The following is a 20,785-nucleotide window of genomic DNA, read 5'->3' on the forward strand; positions in this document are numbered from 1 at the left end:
GGATCCTCCGTGAGCATCTCTTGAAGTTCCGGTAACCAAGTCCTTCTTGGCCAATCCGGAGCCACTAATATAGTGCTTACTCCTCTCCATCTTATCAATCTCAGTACCTTGGGTATGAGAGGCAGAGGAGGGAACCCATACACTGATTGGCACACCCACGGTGTTACCAGAGCATCTACAGCTATTGCCTGAGGGTCCCTTGACCTGGCGCAATACCTGTCGAGTTTTTCCCAACGGTTTATAATCATGTGGAAGACTTCTGGGTGAAGTCCCTACTCTCCCGGGTGGAGGTCGTGCTGAGGAAATCTGCTTCCCAGTTGTCCACTCCCGGAATGAAAACTGCTGACAGTGCTATCACATGGTTTTTCGCCCAGCGAAGAATCCTTGCAGCTTCTGCCATTGCCCTCCTGCTTCTTGTGGCACCCTGTCTGTTTACGTGGGTGACTGCCGTAACGTTGTCTGACTGGATCAACACCGGCTGACCTTGAAGCAGAGGTCTTGCTAAGCTTAGAGCATTGTAAATGGCCCTTAGCTTCAGGATATTTATGTTAAGTGATGTCTCCAGGCTTGACCATAAGCCCTGGATATTTCTTCCCTGTGTGACTGCTCCCCAGCCTCGCAGGCTGGCATCCGTGGTCACCAGGACCCAGTCCCGAATGCCGAATCTGCGGCCCTCTAGAAGATGAGCACTCTGCAACCACCACAGGAGGGATACCCTTGTCCCTGGTGACAGGGTTATCCGCTGATGCATCTGAAGATGCGACCCGGACCATTTGTCCAGTAGGTTCCACTGGAAAGTCTTGCGTGGAATCTGCCGAATGGGATTGCTTCGTAGGAAGCCACCATTTTTACCCAGAACCCTTGTGCATTGATGCACTGAGACTTGGTTCGGTTTTAGGAGGTTCCTGACTAGCTCGGATAACTCCCTGGCTTTCTCCTCCGGGAGAAACACCTTCTTTCTGGACTGTGTCCAGGATCATCCCTAGGAACAGAAGACAAGTCGTCGGAACCAGCTGCGATTTTGGAATATTGAGAATCCAATCGTGCTGCCGCAACACTACCTGAGATAGTGCTACACCGATCTCCAACTGTTCCCTGGATCTTACCCTTATCAGGGAATCGTCCAAGTAAAGGATAACTAAAATTCCCTTCCTTCGAAGGAATATCATCATTTCGGTCATTACCTCAGTAAAGGCCCGGGGTGCCGTGGACCATCCCTACGGCAGCGTCTGAACTGATAGTGACAGTTCTGTACCATAACCTGAGATACCCTTGGTGAGAAGGGTAAATTTAGACATGAAGGTAAGCATCCTTGATGTCCCGAGACATCATGTAGTCCCCTTCTTCCAGGTTTGCAATCACTGCTCTGAGTGACTCAATTTTGAATTTGAACCTCTGTATGTAAGTGTTCAAAGATTTTAGATTTTAAAATCGGTCTCACCGAGCCGTCTGGCTTCGGTACCACAATAGTGTGGAATAATACCCCGTTCCCTGTTGCAGGAGGGGTACCTTAATTATCACCTGCTGGGAATACAGCTTGTGACTGGCTTCCAAAACTGCCTCCCTGTCAGCGGGAGACGTCGGTAAAACAGACTTTTGGAAACGGCGAGGGGAATACGTCTCGAATTCCAATTTGTACCCCTGAAATATTACCTGAAGGATCCAGGGGTCTACTTGCGAGTGAGCCCACTGCGCACTGAAATTCATTGAGAACGGGCCCCCACCGTGCCTGAACTTGTAAAGCCCTAGCGTCATACTGAGGGCTTGGCAGAGGCGGAAAAGGGTTTCTGTTCCTGGGAACTGGCTGATCTCTGCAGCCATTTTCCTCTCCCTCTGTCACGAGCAGAAAAGAGGAACCCTTTTGTCCGCTTGCCAACCAGGACTGCGCCTGATAATACGGCGTCTTATTTTGAGAGGCGACCTAGGGTACATCCCCTTTTTTAAGGCAATACTTCCAAATGCCGTTTGGAATCCCTGACCACTTTACTGGTAGAATACAACGCACTTATACTTGATGCCAGTCGGCAAATATTCCGCTGTGCATCATGCATATATAGAAATGCATCTTTTAATTGCTCTATAGGCAATAATATACTGTCCTTATCTAGGATATCAATATTTCCAGTCAGGGAATCCGACCACGCCAACCCAGCACTGCACATCCAGGCTGAGGCGATTGCTGGTCGCAGTATAACACCAGTATGTGTGTAAATACATTTTAGGATACCATCCTGCTTTTTATTAGCAGGATCCTTAAGGGCGGCCATCTCAAGAGCGGGTAGAGCCCTTGTTCTTACAAGCGTGTGAGCGCCTTATCCCCCGTAGGGGGTGTTTCCCAACGCACCCTAACCTCTGGCGGGAAAAGGTATACTGCCAATAACTTTTTAGAAATTATCAATTGTTATCGGGGGGAAACCCACGCATCATCACACACCTCATTTTATTTTTCAGATTCAGGAAAACTACAGGAAGTTTTTCCTCACCAAACATAATACCCCTTTTTTGGTGGTATTCATATTATCAGAAAAGTGTAAACATTTTCCATTGCCTCAATCATGCAATGTGTGGCCCTATTGGAAATCACGGTTGTCTCTTCACCGTCGACACAGGAGTCAGTATCCGTGTCGGCGTCTGTATCTGAGGTAACGGGCGCTTTAGAGCCCCTGTATGAGACGTCTGGACATGCACAAGCTGGGTAGCCGGCTGTCTCATGTCAACCACTGTCTTTTATACAAAGCTGACACTGTCACGCAATTTCAACAGTACATCCACTCAGGTGTCGACCCCCTAGGGGGTGACAACACTATTACAGACACTCTACTCCGTCTCCACATCATTTTTCTCCTCATACATGTCGACACAAACGTACCGACACACAGCACACACACAGGGAATGCTCTGATAGAGGACAGGACCCACTAGCCCTTTGGGGAGACAGAGGGAGAGTTTGCCAGCACACACCAGAGCGCTATATATATACAGGGATAACCTTATATAAGTGTTTTTCCCTTTATAGCTGCTGTATTGTTTATACTGCGCCTAGTTTGTGCCCCCCTCTCTTTTTTAACCCCTTTCTGTAGTGTAGTGACTGCAGGGGAGAGCCAGGGAGCTTCCCTCCAACTGAGCTGTGAGGGAAAATGGCGCCAGTGTGCTGAGGAGATAGGCTCCGCCCCTTTCTCGGCGTCCTTATCATCCGTTTTTCTGTATGTTTTGGCAGGGGTTAAATGCATCCATATAGCCCAGGAGTTATATGTGATGCATTTATTTTAGCCATATAAGGTTTTTATCGATTTATTGCGTCTCAGGGCGCTGCCCCCCCAGCGCCCTGCACCCTCAGTGACCGGAGTGTGAAGTGTGCTGAGAGCAATGACGCACAGCTGCGGTGCTGTGCGCTACCTTATCTGAAGACAGGATCGTCTTCTGCCGCCGATTTTCCGGACCTCTTCGCTCTTCTGGCTCTGTAAGGGGGCCGGCGGCGCGGCTCCGGGACCCATCCAGGCTGAACCTGTGATCGTCCCTCTGGAGCTAATGTCCAGTAGCCAAGAAGCCCAATCCACTCTGCACGCAGGTGAGTTCGCTTCTTCTCCCCTTAGTCCCTCGATGCAGTGAGCCTGTTGCCAGCAGGTCTCACTGAAAATAATAAACCTAAACTAAAACTTTCACAAAGAGCTCAGGAGAGCCCCTAGTGTGCACCCTTCTCGTCGGGCACAGAAATCTAACTGAGGCTTGGAGGAGGGTCATAGGGGGAGGAGCCAGTGCACACCAGGTGATCCTAAAGCTTTCTTTAGATGTGCCCAGACTCCTGCGGAGCCGCTATTCCCCATGGTCCTTACGGAGTTCCCAGCGTCCACTAGGACGTCAGAGAAACAATACTGTGAGGTGTGAGGTGTTCAGAATAGACTGGAAATGAGTGGAAATTATTGTTATTGAGGTTAATAATACCGTAGGAGCAAAATTACCCCCAAATTCTGTGATTTTAGTTGTTTTTATGGTTTTTTCAAAAATCATCCAGATCCAAAACCAAAACACGAAAGGGTGGTTTTGGCAAAACCAAGCCAAAACCAAAACACGAAAATGGAATTAGAACCAAAACCAAAACACGAAAAGTGCCAGCCGGACATCTCTAGTTAAATTGCATTGTTGGTGCTACCTAGCGGCTCACTACGCATAAAACAACGTTGCCTGGCTGTAAACGGTTTCCTAGTAGCATGTCTGAGATTTAGCTTGAAAACAGTGCCTGGTGGTATGTTCCCTAACAACAGGGTCTACTTTTGCCTTTCATGTTTTGCTACAGTTCCCTGTCATATTAGTTTACTGCTTACCATATTGCTCAGTATTTTGTTTTATTGTTTGTACCTGCATTCCACTGGTTTTACATTTCCTAGTGCTAGGGATTGCGATATCACTAATGAAATAAGTCATATATTGTGTTTTGGGGTAGCCAATTCCTTTAATTTTTTTCATTTTGTTTCTTGTTCTGAGACAATTTTTCTATGATAACCTTGCTCTGTGTGTGCTATTACTAGAGTAGCTGTTTTCTTCCACCTCCATTGCTCTCTTGCCTGTCTCAGTAATAGCTGGGATGTCTGGTCCTTATACCATGTTAGCATTGTTACTACAGTATGTTTTGGGGGGTGGGCTTGTAAAAGTGATGTTTACTACTCTTGCATTGATTACTATTGTGTGTTGTTGTTGTTTTTTTTTTTTTTTTTGAGGGGGGGGTTTGTACTATTTACCACTCCTGCCCTTTATCCCTTGAGACATGGACAAATTTCTTTCCAAGTCTATATTTACACGGTCATCTCTCACATCACATAGTGCCGACATGGTTACACAATAGCTGCATGTGGGTAAATTGCCTCCTTTCCGCCATTGTTCACCACAAAACTTGAGGGACCAACATTGCCCCTTGCTACTAAATAGAGCAAATGCCCGCTAGTTCCTCCTGCCCTACATCCAAGGGAAAACCAGACCAGACAACTTTTAGAAGCAGCCCTAAACGGGTATGGTCTGATGAGGGAGTGGGTTCTGTTGAAGGGGCAGGATCCCTCCTCATAGGACCAGACTGTACACAAATGCAGACTTTCTTGCATCTTTTGCTGCAGACTAGGGGAACTAAAGGTGCCCTTATAAAATATTGTAGATGTGGCCCAACATGGGCAGCACAAGAGGTATAACATACCTTGTAGCCATGGCAGCATTACTGGATGGCAGAGTAGCTGTATTGCAAAGATGGAATAACAGAATGAATGGGAACAATGCAGTGTACTGAGTGCAGTGGGTTACCTGTCATGTGAGGGGTGGGGCCACATGACAACACACAAATCAGGCCCTGCAGACATGTCGACTTACCAGGAATCTTCCTAGTAAACCCTATGGCCAATCCACTCCGCTTACCTCTGACATGTTGTCATCCTTATTACCCGCCATTGACAAAAAGCTTGAACTCATACAAGCTTCTCTCAATACTGCCCTAGCTAGAATCTCAGAGAACACTGCTAGAGTTGACACTTTAGAGCAATGTATTAGCAACTTCGAAGATTATGTTTTAACCTCTAATAACACATCTGAGGAGAATTCTAAACAAATTCAAAGGCTTTTACCCAAAATTGGTGATTAAGAAAACCGGGGGATCGCAGGAACAATCTGAGTTTTAAAGGGGTCCCACAAAACATTCCTGATTCTGCTCTGTCTAGCTACATGTCCACCAACCTGTTTCTGCACTGAACCTTCAGGATGACACTCCACTGTAATGGGAGCGTCTCGGTGCACACATTAACTAACATTACAAAATACATATCAAACATTGTCAACAATTATTGAGAAATATCAACAATTGTTTTATATACATTATTAGAAATTAGTAAATGTGTGTTTTTGCCCATGAAACACATCAATTTAGATTGATATCAATATTTCTGCTGCGGGGTACACTGGGCTCCACAGGGAATGACATTGGGGTGTAGAGTAGGATCTTGATCCAAGGTACCAACAGGCTCAAAGCTTTGACTGTTCCCAGAATGCTTAGTGCCGCCTCCTCTATATCCCCACCTCCGTGCACAGGAGCTCAGTTTTGTAGTTGGTGCCATGCAGTAAGCAGGCACTTAATAGGGGGGCTGCTCCAGCAGCCCTGAGAGAAGCTTTTAAAGAATATTGAAGACTTCAAGGGCTGCAGCAGAGACACTGACTGTGTTAGATGTTAGTCAGACATCTCCTGCTGCAGCTCCATCACCTCCCCCAGCGGCGCATTACACTTCCGCGCCCTGGTTGCTGGGTACCTACAGCGGAGGCTCCGGTTTTCTTCCAAGTTAGTCACACACATGACCGCTGCTCTCCTGGATCGTGTGGCCACACTCAGGAAGGAGGTAAGGGGTCCCCTCGACGGGACCCGCTGTAAATCGTGATCCTGTGCGGCCGGTGGGAGGCAGGCTGGAGTGGACACTGTGGTAGTACAGGGACCCTACTAGACCACCAGGGCATGGGCACAGGTCAGTTTTTCTCTCATAAAACCATTTTATTAAGCCCCCAGTACCCGGTGGTGAAGTCCAGCAGAGGGATAAGGCTTTGACCTGTAGCTCCTCCCCCAGCCCCAGGGCACCATTTAGAGTAAATGTTCCCGCCTTGGAGCTGAATATCTCTCTCTCCCTCACTCCTTATCAGCGTTTGGGCGCCATTATAGCAAGCAGGGCTGATCCTGGGACTGTTTGGGCAAATCCTCCTCTGTAAAGCCACCTGCCTGTCAGCGCTGTGCATTTTACAGGACACTTAAGTATTCTACATGTCTGCTGACAGTGTTAGTTAAGAAAAAGTGCATTTAGTCAGGGTTATGTAGTACAAGTACCCTGTGATATACATCCAGTCTTGACTGTGCATTGTTATATCTATTAAATGTATAGCTATACATAGTACTACTCTGTATTGCTAGTCCAGTGCAGTTTTATTGCATGTCATAATTTCTGCATTGTACAAACTGTGACTATGTGTGTGTGCATATAGCTGCTGTGTGACCTCCATTTCGTGTCTCTCACTCAGATTGCTATCCCTAAATTCTATAACCTGAGGGGGCTAAGTGTGTCAGGTTTATCATAATATAGGCAGTTCACAGGATATACTCAGTGTGTATTTTTCTCTGTGATTTTTAGTCACCATATACCTCTTGAATTCCCTGTTTGTGCTGATACACTACACAGGGGATTCTTGTCAGGTATTGTGCTGCTTATATTGTACTGTGTTGCCTTGCATTGAGCGTTTGATTATGTCAGCTACAAAGGGCAGCGGAGCTGGGGCTGATCCCACATTGCGTGGTGTTGATGCTGCAGACACATTTGAGGATAACATAGCAGCTGAGGGTTCAGGTTCTGGGGGTTCCTTGCCCTCCTGTGGGACTGTAGCAATGGGGGTGCAAAATGACCCACCTTGGGCTACCTTCTCCACGCTATTGAATACGCTGGTAACTAGACTAACGCCCGCTATGGGACCTCCTGTGCCGGTACAACCGCTTATGGTCCCCGCAGGTAACCCGCCATGGGCAGATCAACTGTCCAATCAGTTACAGCAATTGAACCAATCACTGACTGCTCAAAAGTCTAACCCTCGCCCGCCTAAGACCAAGGGGTCCTCTAAGCGGGCAATTACTTCCTCACAATCCACCAACGTCCCAGACACCTCGTCTGATGAGGATGGCGTTTATACAGACCCCACAGATTCTGATCCTGATGCTTCTGATGGGGAAGTTGTTTCGCAGGTGGATGTTCCTGACTTGTTAGATGCTATCAGGCTCATTCTTCAGGTTGATGATGAACCAGAGCCTGACACTTAAACGTCAGAAGGTGGTTAAACAAGTTTTACTTCACTCTGAACATTTAGTTGACATACGTCAGGAGTCCTGGGAAAATCCAGGAAAGAAGTTCACGCCTCACAAGAAGATGCTAGCTCGCTACCACCTCACTGCGGAGCTTAGTAAAAATTGGGAAACCCCCCTGCCAGTGGATTCGCAAGTGGCGCGGCTGGTAGTATCCTCAGCTCTGCCTGCAACTACCGTAACGTCCTTGAGAGAGCCGACGGACAAGCGTGTGGAGGGTTGTTTGAAGGCAATCTACACCCTAAACGGTGCGGTGCATAGGCCCACTATTGCAGCTACATGGGCTGCAGAAGCTGTGGAAGCGTGGGCTCAGGAGCTGGAGGCGGAGTTGCCTTCCAATGCTTCTGATCATGCTAGGCAATGCCTGTCGTATATTGTTACAGCGTCTCATTACATTAAACAGGCGGCTTCTGATGCCGGTATTCTGGCGGCCAAGGCTTTTACAACGTCCATTTTGGCTCGCCGAATTCTCTGGTTACGGTCCTGGTCTGTGGACATGGACTCTAAGAAAACCCTAGAGGTACTCCCCTTCAAGGAGACATTCTTTTCGGAGAAGACCTTAACAAGATAGCGGCTGACTTAGCGTCTGCTAAAACAGCATGTCTTCCTAGTACTGCTCCTTCGGTGCCGAAGGCTAAGAGTACTTCTTTTCGCTCCTTTCATCCTTCAGGGAAAGCAAAAGGTCAGGCGTACCCAAAACAGGTTCGCACTTCCAAACCCAATAAGCCCAAACCCAGTCGGGCCTGGGCTGCCCCTCAGCCTGCTTCCAAAACTGACAAGCCTGCTGCATGACAGGGCGGGCCTCCCTCTGGGGGATCCCAGAGTCGGGGAACGACTTCTATGGTTTACCCTGAATGGTTGAAGACCACTTCCGATGCCTGGGTACGGGAAGTCGTCACTCGGGATTACGCCGTATCCTTCAAGAAACGTCCCCCTCATCGACTTTGCCTGACAGATGTCCCTTCGGATCAAGTGAAGGCAAAGACTCTTCATTCGGTGGTACAGTCCCTCCTGGACACAGGAGTGGTAGTACAGGTGCCTCTGGCTCAGAGAGGCAAGGGGTACTATTCACAGCTGTTTCTATTCCCGAAAACCAAATGGGTCTCCCGGCCCATTCTCAACCTCAAGTCCTTGAACAAATTTGTGAAGGTCTCCAAGTTTTGTATGGACACTCTTTACTCTATTGTTCTGGCCTTGGAGCCTGGGGACTATGGCCCTCATTCCGAGTTGTTCGCTCGCTAGCTGCTTTTAGCAGCATTGCACACACTAGGCCGCCGCCCTCTGGGAGTGTATCTTAGCATAGCAAAATAGCGAACGAAAGATTAGCAGAAATGCTACTAAATAATTCTTTGCAGTTTTTGAGTAGCTCCAGACCTACTCACAGATTGCGATCAGCTCAGTCCGTTTAGTTCCTGGTTTGACGTCACAAACACGCCCTGCGTTCAGCCAGCCACTCCCCCGTTTCTCCAGACACTCCCGTGTTTTTCCCGGACATGCCTGCGTTTTTTTAGCACACTCCGCTCAGTTACCACCCAGAAACGCCCCTTTCCTGTCAATCATTCACCGATCTGCAGTGCGACTGAAAAGCGCCGCAGGATCCACAGCAGAATTGCTAAGTTTCTAGTTAAATAACTAAGCACATGTGCCCTGCGTACCTTGTGTATGCGCAATTAGCAACAAATCGCAGCATAGCGAAAATCGGCAACGAGCTAACAACTCGGAATGACCCCCTATATGGTCTCACTGGACATACAGATGCTTACCTGCATATTCCCATTACAGTGTCGCATCAGCAGTACCTGAGGTTTGCGGTTGGCAACCTCCATTACCAATTTCGGGCGTTGCCTTTTGGTTTGATCATGGCTCAGCGAGTCTTCTCCAAGGTCATGGCAGTAATGACGGCTGTACTCCCCCGTCAAGGGGTCAGGATCCTACCGTACTTGGACAACTTGTTGATCCTGGCAAATTCCCCAGAGATTCTCCTACGCCATCTGGATCTGACTATCCAGTTTCTGCAAGCCCACAGGTGGCTCATCAACTGGAAGAAATCCTCCCTGGTCCCTGCTCAGAGCATGGTGCACCTGGGGGCGTTGTTGGACACTGACAACCAGCGGTTGTTCTTGTCTCAGGAAAAAGTCCTGAAACTTCAGGACAGGATTCGATGCTTCCTATCTCGTCCGCAAGTGTTGATACATTCGGCAATGCATGTGCTAGGTTTCATGGTGTCGGCTTTCGACATGATGGAGTACGCTCAATTCCATTCCTGCCCTCTCCAAAGGCTGATTCTTGCCAAGTGGGATGGCCTGCCTCACCGGATCAGGTCTCAAATTATCTCATTGTCTCCAGAGGTCCGTCTGTCACTGAGCTGGTGGCTTCAGGAGCAACGATTGAGCAGGGGTCGTCCCTTCTGGATCTTCAACTGGGTCCCCCTGACGACGAATGCCAGTCTGAGGGGTTGGGGCGTGGTGTTGGAGCAACACTCCCTTCAGGGTCGGTGACCAAGGAGGAGTCTCTCCTTCCGATAAACATTCTGGAATTGCGGGCAGTGTTCAACTCATAGAACTTGGCCCAGCATTTAATACAGAACAGACCTGTTCAAGTACAGTCGGACAACGCCACCACGGTGGCGTACATCAATCATCAAGGCGGCACTCGAAGCCACATGGCAATGAGGGAAGTATCACGGATTCTTCAGTGGGCAGAACGCCATCTGCTAGCCATATCGGCAGTGTTCATTCCGGGGGTCCTAAACAGGGAAGCAGACTTTCTCAGTTGTCAGGACGTTTACAACGGAGAGTGGAGCCTCCATCCAGAAGTGTTTCAACTCCTCGTGGACAAGTGGGGCCTTCCAGATGTGGACCTGATGGCGTCTCGACACAATCACAAGGTTTCGGTCTTCGGAGAAAGGACAAGGGATCCTCAAGTAGCGTTCGTGGACACACTGGCAATTCCATGGAACTTTCGGCTGCCATACGTGTTCCCTCCGGTGTCACTCCTGCCCAGAGTAATAAGGAAGTTCAAGCAAGAAGGAGGAATCCTACTTCTGATTGCTCCAGCGTGGTCTCTCGATAGAGCGTCCCCTTCTACTTCCGCAGTGCCCAGATCTCCTCGTTCAGGGCCCCTGTGTATATCAGAATTTAGCCCGATTGGCTTTAACGGCGTGGCTCTTGAAGCTTCCGTCTTAAGGGCCAAAGGATTTTCTGAGGCGGTCATTCAAACCATGTTGAAGGCCCGGAAACCGTGTCCTGCTCAGATTTATCATAGGGTCTGAAATTCTTACTTTGCTTGGTGCGCATCTAACAATCATGACGCTAACAAGTATAGTACGGCCAAACTTTTGGCCTTTCTACAACAAGGCCTGGACTTGGGCCTTCATCTGGGCTCCAACAAGGTTCATATTTCTGCCTTGTCAGTTTGGTTTCAGAGAAAAATTGTGACCTTACCTGGTGTGCATACGTTCACTCAGGGTGTGTTGTGGATTCAACCTCCTTATGTCCCGCCGGTGGCTCCTTGGGACTTGTCGGTGGTTCTGGAGGCGTTGCAAGGGTCTCCATTTGAGACTCTTGAATCTGCAGACATTAAGTGGCTTTCTCTTAAGGTATTGTTTCTGCTGGCTATTGCCTCTGCTAGACGGGTGTCGGATTTAGGTGCCTTGTCTTGTAGGTCACCATATCTGATTTTTCACCATGATCAGGTGGTTCTTAGAACATGTCCCAGGTATTTATCTAAGGTGGTGTCTTCTTTCCACCTTAATCAGGAGATTGTGGTTACGGCCTTTGCCTCTCCCGATTTGTCTTCCAAAGAACGGTCTTTGGATATGGTACGGGGTCTCCGTATCTACGTGAAGAGAACTGCCTCCATCAGGAAGTCGGACTCTCTCTTTGTACTGTTTGGTTTTCACAAACACGGCGGGCCTGCTCAAAAGCAGACCCTGGCCAGATGGATTAGAATGGTGATTACACATGCTTATGTACAGGCTACCATGAAGGCCCCTTCTACTCGGTCGGTTAGACTTTATTGGGCGGCCTGCCGTGGTGCGACCCTTGAACAATTGTGCAAGGCGGCTACGTGGTCCTCAGTGAACACGTTCATAAGGTTCTATGCCTTTGATACTTCCGTCTCCCAGGATGCTTCCTTTGGACGCTGGGTTCTTGTGCCCGCTACAGTGCGTCCCCTCCCATAAGGAACTGCTTTAGGACATCCCCAATGTCATTCCCTGTGGAGCCCAGTGTACCCCACAGCAGAAAACGAGATTTATGGTAAGAACTTACCGTTGTTAAATCTCTTTCTGCGAGGTACACTGGGCTCCACCAGTAAATCACCGCCGTCTGCCGCAGTATGTGTATGGGCGGTCAGCCGACTGCCCGAACACACACAGCGACACGCCAATATATCAGTAGATATATTGGCTGTTGGCTGTGCTGCGGGGCCGACGCGATACGTCTGTGAACGACGGAGTTCACAGATGTAACGGCTGTACACACTGGCCGACGGACCCGCGATATATCGGCCATTCAAGAGAGCGGCCGATATATCGGCCAGTGTGTACCCACCTTAACTTTCGCCCTGAACGCCACAAGGTCTAGAACCGGCCCTATCACAAATTTAGGATTTTTAAATATTGTTTCTTTTCAAATGTAAAATGCCACCACATGTTGGCTAGGCCCCCAATTCATTACAGCAGAGGGGGGCACCAAAACATACCCTTGCTCCGGGTTCCATGATGCTTAGCTACACCTCTGTGCACACTGCATGGACCTGCTTGATTATGGTGCTGGTTATATTTCTTTATATGAGACACTTCTAGAAGTGCTGCTTTCCTACAGATTTTCAATGGGCTTTTACAGCCCGCGGCATGGCCTGTCCCCCACTTCGGCCCATTTTCCATTGACAACGGGAGGCACCACTATCGGTGCCTCCCAAACCCAATTTAACAGAAAAAATTATTAAAATAATATAAAGGAGATACTTATGACTAGAGATGAGCGGGTTCGATTCTCAGAGAACCGAACCCTACCGAACTTCACGTCTCGAGCCCTAATCCGAGTCAGGCTCGGATTTTCCCGCCTGACTCGGAAACCCCGAACGCGGCAAAATGTCATCATCCCGCTGTCGGATTCTTGCGGGATTTGGATTCCATATAAGGAGCTGCGCGTCGCAGCCATTTTCACTCCAGTCTCGGAGAGTGTATTGAGAGGACGTGTCCTCAGTGTTCAGTGTCTGTGTGGGGGCGGGTAAGTGGGATGGCGAGTCTTGTGCTGTATTGTGCTGCATCAGTCCAGCCAGTCACAGTGTTTGTGTTCTCTGCTGCCATATTCAGTGTAGCTGTATAAAGTGGTGCTGTGTTGTGTTGTGCTGTGCTGTCCAGTCCAGTGTAGTCAGTGTATTGTGCTGCATCAGTCCAGCCAGTCACAGTGTTGGTGTTCTCTGCTGCCATATATCCAGTGTAGCTGTATAAAGTGTTGTTGTGTTGTGCTGCATCAGACTAGTGGTAGTGTCCTGTTCATCAGTCATTCCAGTGACGATATACGCTGCTGCTATATGTCCACTGTTGCCGTATAATAATTATAACAACAACCACAAGTCCCTTACAGTGTTGTTGTGTTGTGCTGCATCAGACCAGTGGTAGTGTCCTGTCCATCAGTCATTCCAGTCATTCCTGTGCCGCATACTGTCTCATATAACTCCCAAAAAATAATGGAGAACAAAAATGTTGAGGATAAAATAGGGAAAGATCAAGAAGAACCACTTCCTCCTAGTGCTGAAGCTGCTGCCACTAGCCATGACATAGACGATGAAATGCCATCAACGTCGTCTGCCAAGGCCGATGCCCAATGTGATAGTGGAGGGCATGTAGAATCCAAAAATCCAAAGTTCAGTAAAAATAACCTAAAAAGAAGTTTAAATCGTCAGAGGAGAAACGTAAACTTGGCAATATGCCATTTACGACACGGAGTGGCAAGGAACGGCTGAGGCCCTGGCCTATGTTCATGGCTAGTGGTTCAGCTTCACATGACGATGGAAGCCCTCATCCTCTCGCTAGAAAAATTAAGAGTTAAGCTGGAGAGAGCACAGAAAAAAACTGTGCGTTCTCAGATGGTATCACAAATCCCCAAGGAGAGTCCAAGTGTGTCGGCAGTTGCGATGCCTGACCTTCCCAACACTGGACGGGAAGAGATGGCTCCTTCCACCATTTGCACGCCCCCTGCAAGTGCTGGAAGGAGCACCCACAGTCCAGTTCCTGATATTCAAATTGAAATTGTCACTGTTGAAGTTCACCAGGATGAGGTTATGGGTGTTGCTGGCGCTGAGGAGAAAGTTGACGATGAGGATTCTGATGGTGATGTGGTTTGTTTAAGTCAGGCACCGGGGGAGACACCTGTTGTTCGTGGGATGAAGAAGCCCATTGACATGCCTGGTCAAAATACCAAAAAAGCCACCTCTTCGGTGTGGAATTATTTCTCCACAAATCCGGACAACAGGTGTCAAGCCGTGTGTTGCCTCTGTCAATCTGTAATAAGTAGGGGTAAGGATGTTAACCACCTAGGAACATCCTCCCTTATACGTCACCTGCTGTGAATTTATTAGAAGTCAGTGTGAAGTTGTGAAACTTTGGGTAAGAGCGTAAGCAGTCCACTGACACCTAAATCCCTTCTTCCTCCTGTACCCAAGCTCCTGCAAGCCACATCACCAACTCCCTCAACGTCAATGTCCTCCTCAGTCAGGAATGTCAGTAGTCCTGCAGGCCATGTCACTGTCAAGACTGAGGAGTCCTCTCCTAACCGGGATTCCTCCGTAGGATCCTTGAGTGGTACTCCTGCTGTTGCTGCCACTGCTGTTGTTGCTGCTGGGAGTCGATCGTCATCCCAGAGGGGAAGTCAGAAGACCACTTGTACTACTTCCAGTAAGCAATTGACTGTCCAACAGTCCTTTGTGAGGAAGATGAAATATGACAGCAGTCATCCTTTTGCAAAGCAGATAACTGAGGCCTTGACAGCTATGTTGGTGTAAGACGTGCGTTCGGTATCCTCCCATCTAGGTTCCACTTCTCTAGGCAGGCGATACCAAGAATGTACACAGACGTCAGAAAAAGACTCACCAGTGTCCTAAAAAATGCGGTTGTATCCAGTGTCCACCTAACCACGGACATGTTAACAAGTGGAGCAGGGCAGACTCAGGACTATATGACTGTGACAGCCCACTGGGTAGATGTATTGCCTCCCGCAGCAAGAACAGCAGCGGCGGCACCAGTAGCAGCATCTCACATACGCCAACTCGTTCCCAGGCAGGCTACGCTTTGTATCACCGCTTTCAATAAGAGGCACACAGCTGACAACCTCTTACAGAAACTGAGGAACATCATCGCAGAATGGCTTACCCCAATTGGACTCCCCAGGGGATTTGTGACATCGGACAACGCCACCAATATTGTGCGTGCATTACATGTGGGCAAATTCCAGCACGTCCCATGTTTTGCACATACATTGAATTTGGTGGTGCAGAATTTTTTTTAAAAACGACAGGGGCGTGCAAGAGATGCTGTCGGTGGCCCGAAGAATTGCGGGGCCACTTTCGGCATTCAGCCACCGCGTGCCAAAGACTGGAGCACCAGCAAACACTCCTGAACCTGCCCCGCCATCATCTGAAGCAAAAGGTGGTAACGAGGTGGAATTCAACCCTCTATATACTTCAGAGGATGGAGGAGCAGCAAAAGGCCATTAAAGCCTATACATCTGCCTACGATGCACCTGACTCAAGCGCAGTGCAGAATGATTTCAACGTTGTGCAAAGTTCTGCAACCCTTTGAACTTGCCACACGTGAAGTCAGTTCAGACACTGCCAGCCTGAGTCAGGTCATTCCCCTCATCAGGCTTTTGCAGAAGCAGCTGGAGAGATTGAAGGAGGAGCTAAAACGGAGCGAGTCCGCTAGGCATGTGGGACTTGTGGATGGAGCCCTTAATTCGCTTAACCAGGATTCACGGGTGGTCAATCTGTTGAAATCAGAGCACTACATTTTGGCAACCGTGCTCGATCCTAGGTTTAAAGCCTACGTTGTATCTCTCTTTCTGGCAGACAGAAGTCTGCACATGTTCAAAGATCTGCTGGTGAGACACTTGTCAAGTCAAGCGGAACGTGACCCGCCAAAAACTCCTCCTTCATTTTCTCCCGCCACTGGAGCTGCGAGGAAAAGGATCAGATTTCCAAAACCACCCGCTGGCGGTGATGCAGGGCAGTCAGGAGCGAAAACTGACATCTGGTCCGGACTGAAGGACCTGCCAACGATTACTGACATGTCGTCTACTGTCACTGCATATGATTCTGTCACCATTGAAAGAATGGTGGAGGATTATATGAGTGACAGCATCCAAGTAGGCACGTCAGACAGTCCGTACGTATACTGGCAGGAAAAAGAGGCAATTTGGAGGCCCTTGCACAAACTGGCTTTATTTTACCGTAGTTGCCCCCCCTCCAGTGTGTACTCCGAAAGAGTGTTTAGTGCAGCCGGTCACCTTGTCAGCGATCAGCTTACGAGGTTACTTCCACAAAATGTGGAGAAGATGATGTTCATCAAAATTAATAATAATCAATTCCTCCGTGGAGACATTCACCAGCAATTGCCTCCAGAAAGTACACAGGGACCTGAGATGGTGGATTCAAGTGGGGACGAATTAATTCTCTGTGTGGAGGGGGATGTACACAGTGAAAGGGGTGAGGAATTGGAGGATGATGATGAGGTCGACATCTTGCCTCTGTAGAGCCAGTTTGAGCAAGGAGAGATTGATTGCTTCTTTTTTTGGTGGGAGCCCAAACCAACCAGTCATTTCAGCCACAGTCATGTGGCAGACCCTGTCGCTGAAATGATGGGTTTATTAAAGTGTGCATGTCCTGTTTATACAACATAAGGGTGAGTGGGAGGGCCCAAGGACAATTCCATCTTGCACCTCTTTTTTTATTTATTTATCTTTGCATCATGTGATGTTTGGGGCCAATTTTTTTAAGTGCCATCCTGTCTGACTCTGCAGTGCCACTCCTAGATGGGCCAGGTGTTTGTGCCGCCCACTTGTGTCGCTTAGCTTAGTCATCCAGCTACCTCATTGCACCCTTTTTTTTCTTTGCATTATGTGTTCTTTGGGTCCTAGTTTTTAAAACTGCCATCCTGTCTGACACTGCAGTGCCACTCCTAGATGGGCCAGGTGTTTGTGCCGCCCACTTGGGTCGCTAAGCTTAGTCATCCAGCAACCTTTGTGCAAATTTTAGGACTAAAAATAATATTGTGAGGTGTGAGGTGTTCAGAATAGACTGGAAATTAGGGGCAATTATGGTTATCGAGGTTAATAATACTATAGGATCAAAATTACCCCCAAATTCTATGATTTAAGCTGTTTTTGAGGGGTTTTTGAAAAAAAAACACCCGAATCCAAAACACACCCCAATCCGACAAAAAATTTTCAGGGAGGTTTTGCCAAAATGCGTCCGAATCCAAACACGGCCGTGGAACTGAATCCAAAACCAAAACACAAAACCCAAATAATTTCCGGTGCACATCACTAATTTTAATCATTAATGACTGCACGTCCCTGCCACAGCAGCTGCCACTGCTTGTAGTATACTGTTTATTCCTAAAGTATTTGTATTCAAATGGATGAACTGAATATTCTCTCTCTTCCAAGCCTTACACAGACCAACTGAATAAATCTTTTAATGCTAAAGTACAATCTATGGATTTCTCCAAAGATGCAGAAAATTCTAGAAAGGAAATTAACAGCTCGGTGGAATCGCAGACAGAGGGTGAGCAACACATCTCCACATTTTATTTATAAAGAAGGCATCCTAGTGTGCCTCAGGTTTACAAGAAATATCAATGCTAATGTAGTATATAATATAATACAGTAGCCCCTGTCCCGCAGACTTAGGAGTGATACATACCTGGGAATAAAGTTTCCTTTTTGTTGATAAAAAGAATCTTTAATATTGGGAGTTGGCTGCAAAATTGAACAAATTTTCTCTATAGAGCTTATTGCAAACTTTTATTGTTTATTTCTACAGCATGAAAGAATAACCAGAATAAAATAGAAATACTAATAAGATGAGTATATCTGGGGCTGGGGTTAGTGAACTGAGTGATGAGGGGGTTACCTTAGGCACACCTCCCAACTGTCCCCATTTTTCAGACACTGTACCACCATTCCATCTGCGGACCGCAGTGTCCCATGGTGGGGAGGGGAGTTGGGAGGGCCCTTCTCATTTGTTGCTCTGCTTAGCATCTATTCCGTGGAGAGATGGACTGGGGGCATGGCCAGCAGCTTAGAGAGCACTGGGCATGCTCCTACAGTGATTAAACTGGGGGCGTAACACTCAGTCCTGGCATTTCCCATGAAGTCACACACCCTGACATGAGGGCACACCCTCTATTGGGCTCACAGCAGGGTCTCGATCTTACATGACATAAAGTTGAGAGGTATGCCTTAGGGACATGATTTATGGTTCTGGTGTGTATATACTGTATCTCCCAACATCTTGAATGGGCAGGTTGGGACTCGCACATCTGAATAAGGGGTGTGGTCATGGCAAAAGAGGCATGGCTTCACGGGAATGCCACGACTGCGAGCCATGCCTCCAATTTTCGTCATTGTGGTTGCATGTACAGCGCTCTGTGAGCTGCTAGCCATGCTTCCAGTCCCTAGTCTCCCGTAAATACACACTGTGTGCATGTGCACAGCGTTTATTCACCGCAATGCTATTGAAATGGTAAATGATGTGTGGTAATGGCATGGTATGCAGTCACATTGTTGATATTCAAAATGTCAGTGGTATAACGTCAACATGGCCTAAATGTCAACATGTTCAGAATGTCATCATACAGCATGTCACCATTGTCAGAATGTCTGCATTGTGAATACCGACAGCTAGAATGTTGACATCTGATTTTAGGGTTAGGGTTAGGGTTAGGGTCAGGGATAGGCTACTCAGGAAGGATAAGTTAGTTGTGGTATAAAATAAATTGACATACTGTATTAGATAAATGATGTAGTGCGAGCATACCAAAATTAAAAATATATCTTTCTCATACGTCTTAGAGGATGCTGGGGACGACATCAACACCATGGGGTATAGACGGGATCCACAGGAGACATGGGCACTCTAAAGACTTTTCATTGGGTGTGAACTGGCTCCTCCCTCTATGCCCCTCCTCCAGACCTCCGTTTTAGAACTGTGCCCAGGTCGACTGGATGCACTCTGAGGAGCTCTACTGAGTTTCTCTGAAAAGACTTAGGTTTTTTATTTTCAGGGAGATCTGCTGGCATCAGACTCCCTGCTTCGTGGGGGGGCAGAAGCAGAACCAACTTCCTCAGAGTTTCATGGCTCTGCTTCTGGCTGACAGGACACCATTAGCTCCTGAAGGAAACTGAACGCTAGCCGTGTCTAGATGCTCACTCCCACAGCACGCTGTCACCCCCTCACAGAGCCAGAAGTCAGAAGACAGGTGAGTATGAGAAGAATGATCTTCAATCAAGTAAGTGACGGCTGAGGTGCGGCGTGGCTGGCGGGAGCGCAGCGCGCCATTGCTGCCCACACACACAGGCACTGCAGGGCGCGGGGCAGGGAGGGCACCCTGGGCAGCAAGAAAAATACCTCAAACTGGCTAAAAGGGGGCATAAGATGCCGCTGGCACAGCCCTACCCCCGCCAGTATAAATAATAAGTCAATATACTGAGTGTAAGGACGCGCCATTGTGGGGGTGGAGCTTCTTCCTCAGGCAGCCAGCACACTATTCAGCGCCATTTTCTCTCTCTCCTCAGGCTGCAGAGAACACGCTGGTCCTCTCCTCCACTTCTGACAAGTACAGGGTGCTATAAAGGGGGGGCACAAAGCGATTGTGGTGCATTTGATAGTGTATATTACTATTTAAAAGCGCTTTTGGGTTGTGGAAATACTGTGTTCACAGGCAATACTGGCGCTGGGTTTGTGAACTGGCTGCTCCTATCCTGTGTCCCTCTGACAGATTTTACTGTGGGTCTGTCCCCAAAATAAGTCCCAGTGTGTCTGTGAGTGTGGTGTACACGTGTGAGGCATGTCTGAGGCAGGGAGTTCCTCCCCGGAGGAAGCCATTTTAGGGACACCGGCACACCAAGAGCCTGCATGGTTGAAAGAGCTACGTGACAGTATGCATCTAATTAACCGTAGATTGGATAAGTCTGAATCTAATGGGCCCTACACATTGGCCGATCCGCCGCCGAGCTGCCTGACGGCGGATACGGCCGACGGGCGACCCGGTGGCGGAGGGGCAGTGACGGGGGGAGTGAAGTTTCTTCACTCCCCCCGTCACCCGGCTGCATTGAAGTGCAGGCAAATATGGACGAGATCGTCCATATTGGCCTGCATGTACAGCCGACGGGGGACCAGCGATGAACGAGCGTGGGGCCGCGCATCGTTCATCCTTGGAGCCTCCACACTCAAAGATATGAACGGTATCTCATTCATTTATGAACGAGATCGTTCATATCTTTGACTGATGTCGGCCAGTGTGTAGGGCCTATAAGGCTGCATGCTGGAGAAAATCTGTGGAAGATGTGATTTTTCAGGATGCTGTTATTCCTTATGTGGGCGGCCCCTCTGGGTCACATAAGAGACCATTTGCAAATGTTATAAACACTGATACCGACACGGATTCTGATTCTTGGCCCTCATTCCGAGTCGTTCGCTCGGTAAATTTCATCGCATCGCAGTGAAATTCCGCTTAGTACGCATGCGCAATATTCGCACTGCGACTGCGCCAAGTAATTTTACAATGAAGAAAGTATTTTTACTCACGGCTTTTTCTTCGCTCCGGCGATCGTAATGTGATTGACAGGAAATGGGTGTTACTGGGCGGAAACAGGCCGTTTTATGGGCGTGTGGGAAAAAACGCTACCGTTTCCGGAA

General features: G+C 48.3%; 1 protein-coding gene across 1 annotated transcript in view; it reads left to right on the forward strand.

Moving 5' to 3' along the window:
* The window catches only part of LOC134927916 (leukocyte elastase inhibitor-like), a 131,575-nt gene that overhangs the window by 76,743 nt on the left and 34,047 nt on the right, over positions 1–20,785 (forward strand). The window contains exon 5 of the mRNA XM_063923034.1: positions 17,533–17,650. Coding sequence (XP_063779104.1) covers positions 17,533–17,650 — 118 coding nt within the window. The remainder of the gene's footprint in view (positions 1–17,532; positions 17,651–20,785) is intronic.

The sequence above is a fragment of the Pseudophryne corroboree genome, chromosome 5 (assembly GCF_028390025.1).
Source record: "Pseudophryne corroboree isolate aPseCor3 chromosome 5, aPseCor3.hap2, whole genome shotgun sequence".
Taxonomy (NCBI): Eukaryota; Metazoa; Chordata; class Amphibia; order Anura; family Myobatrachidae; genus Pseudophryne; species Pseudophryne corroboree.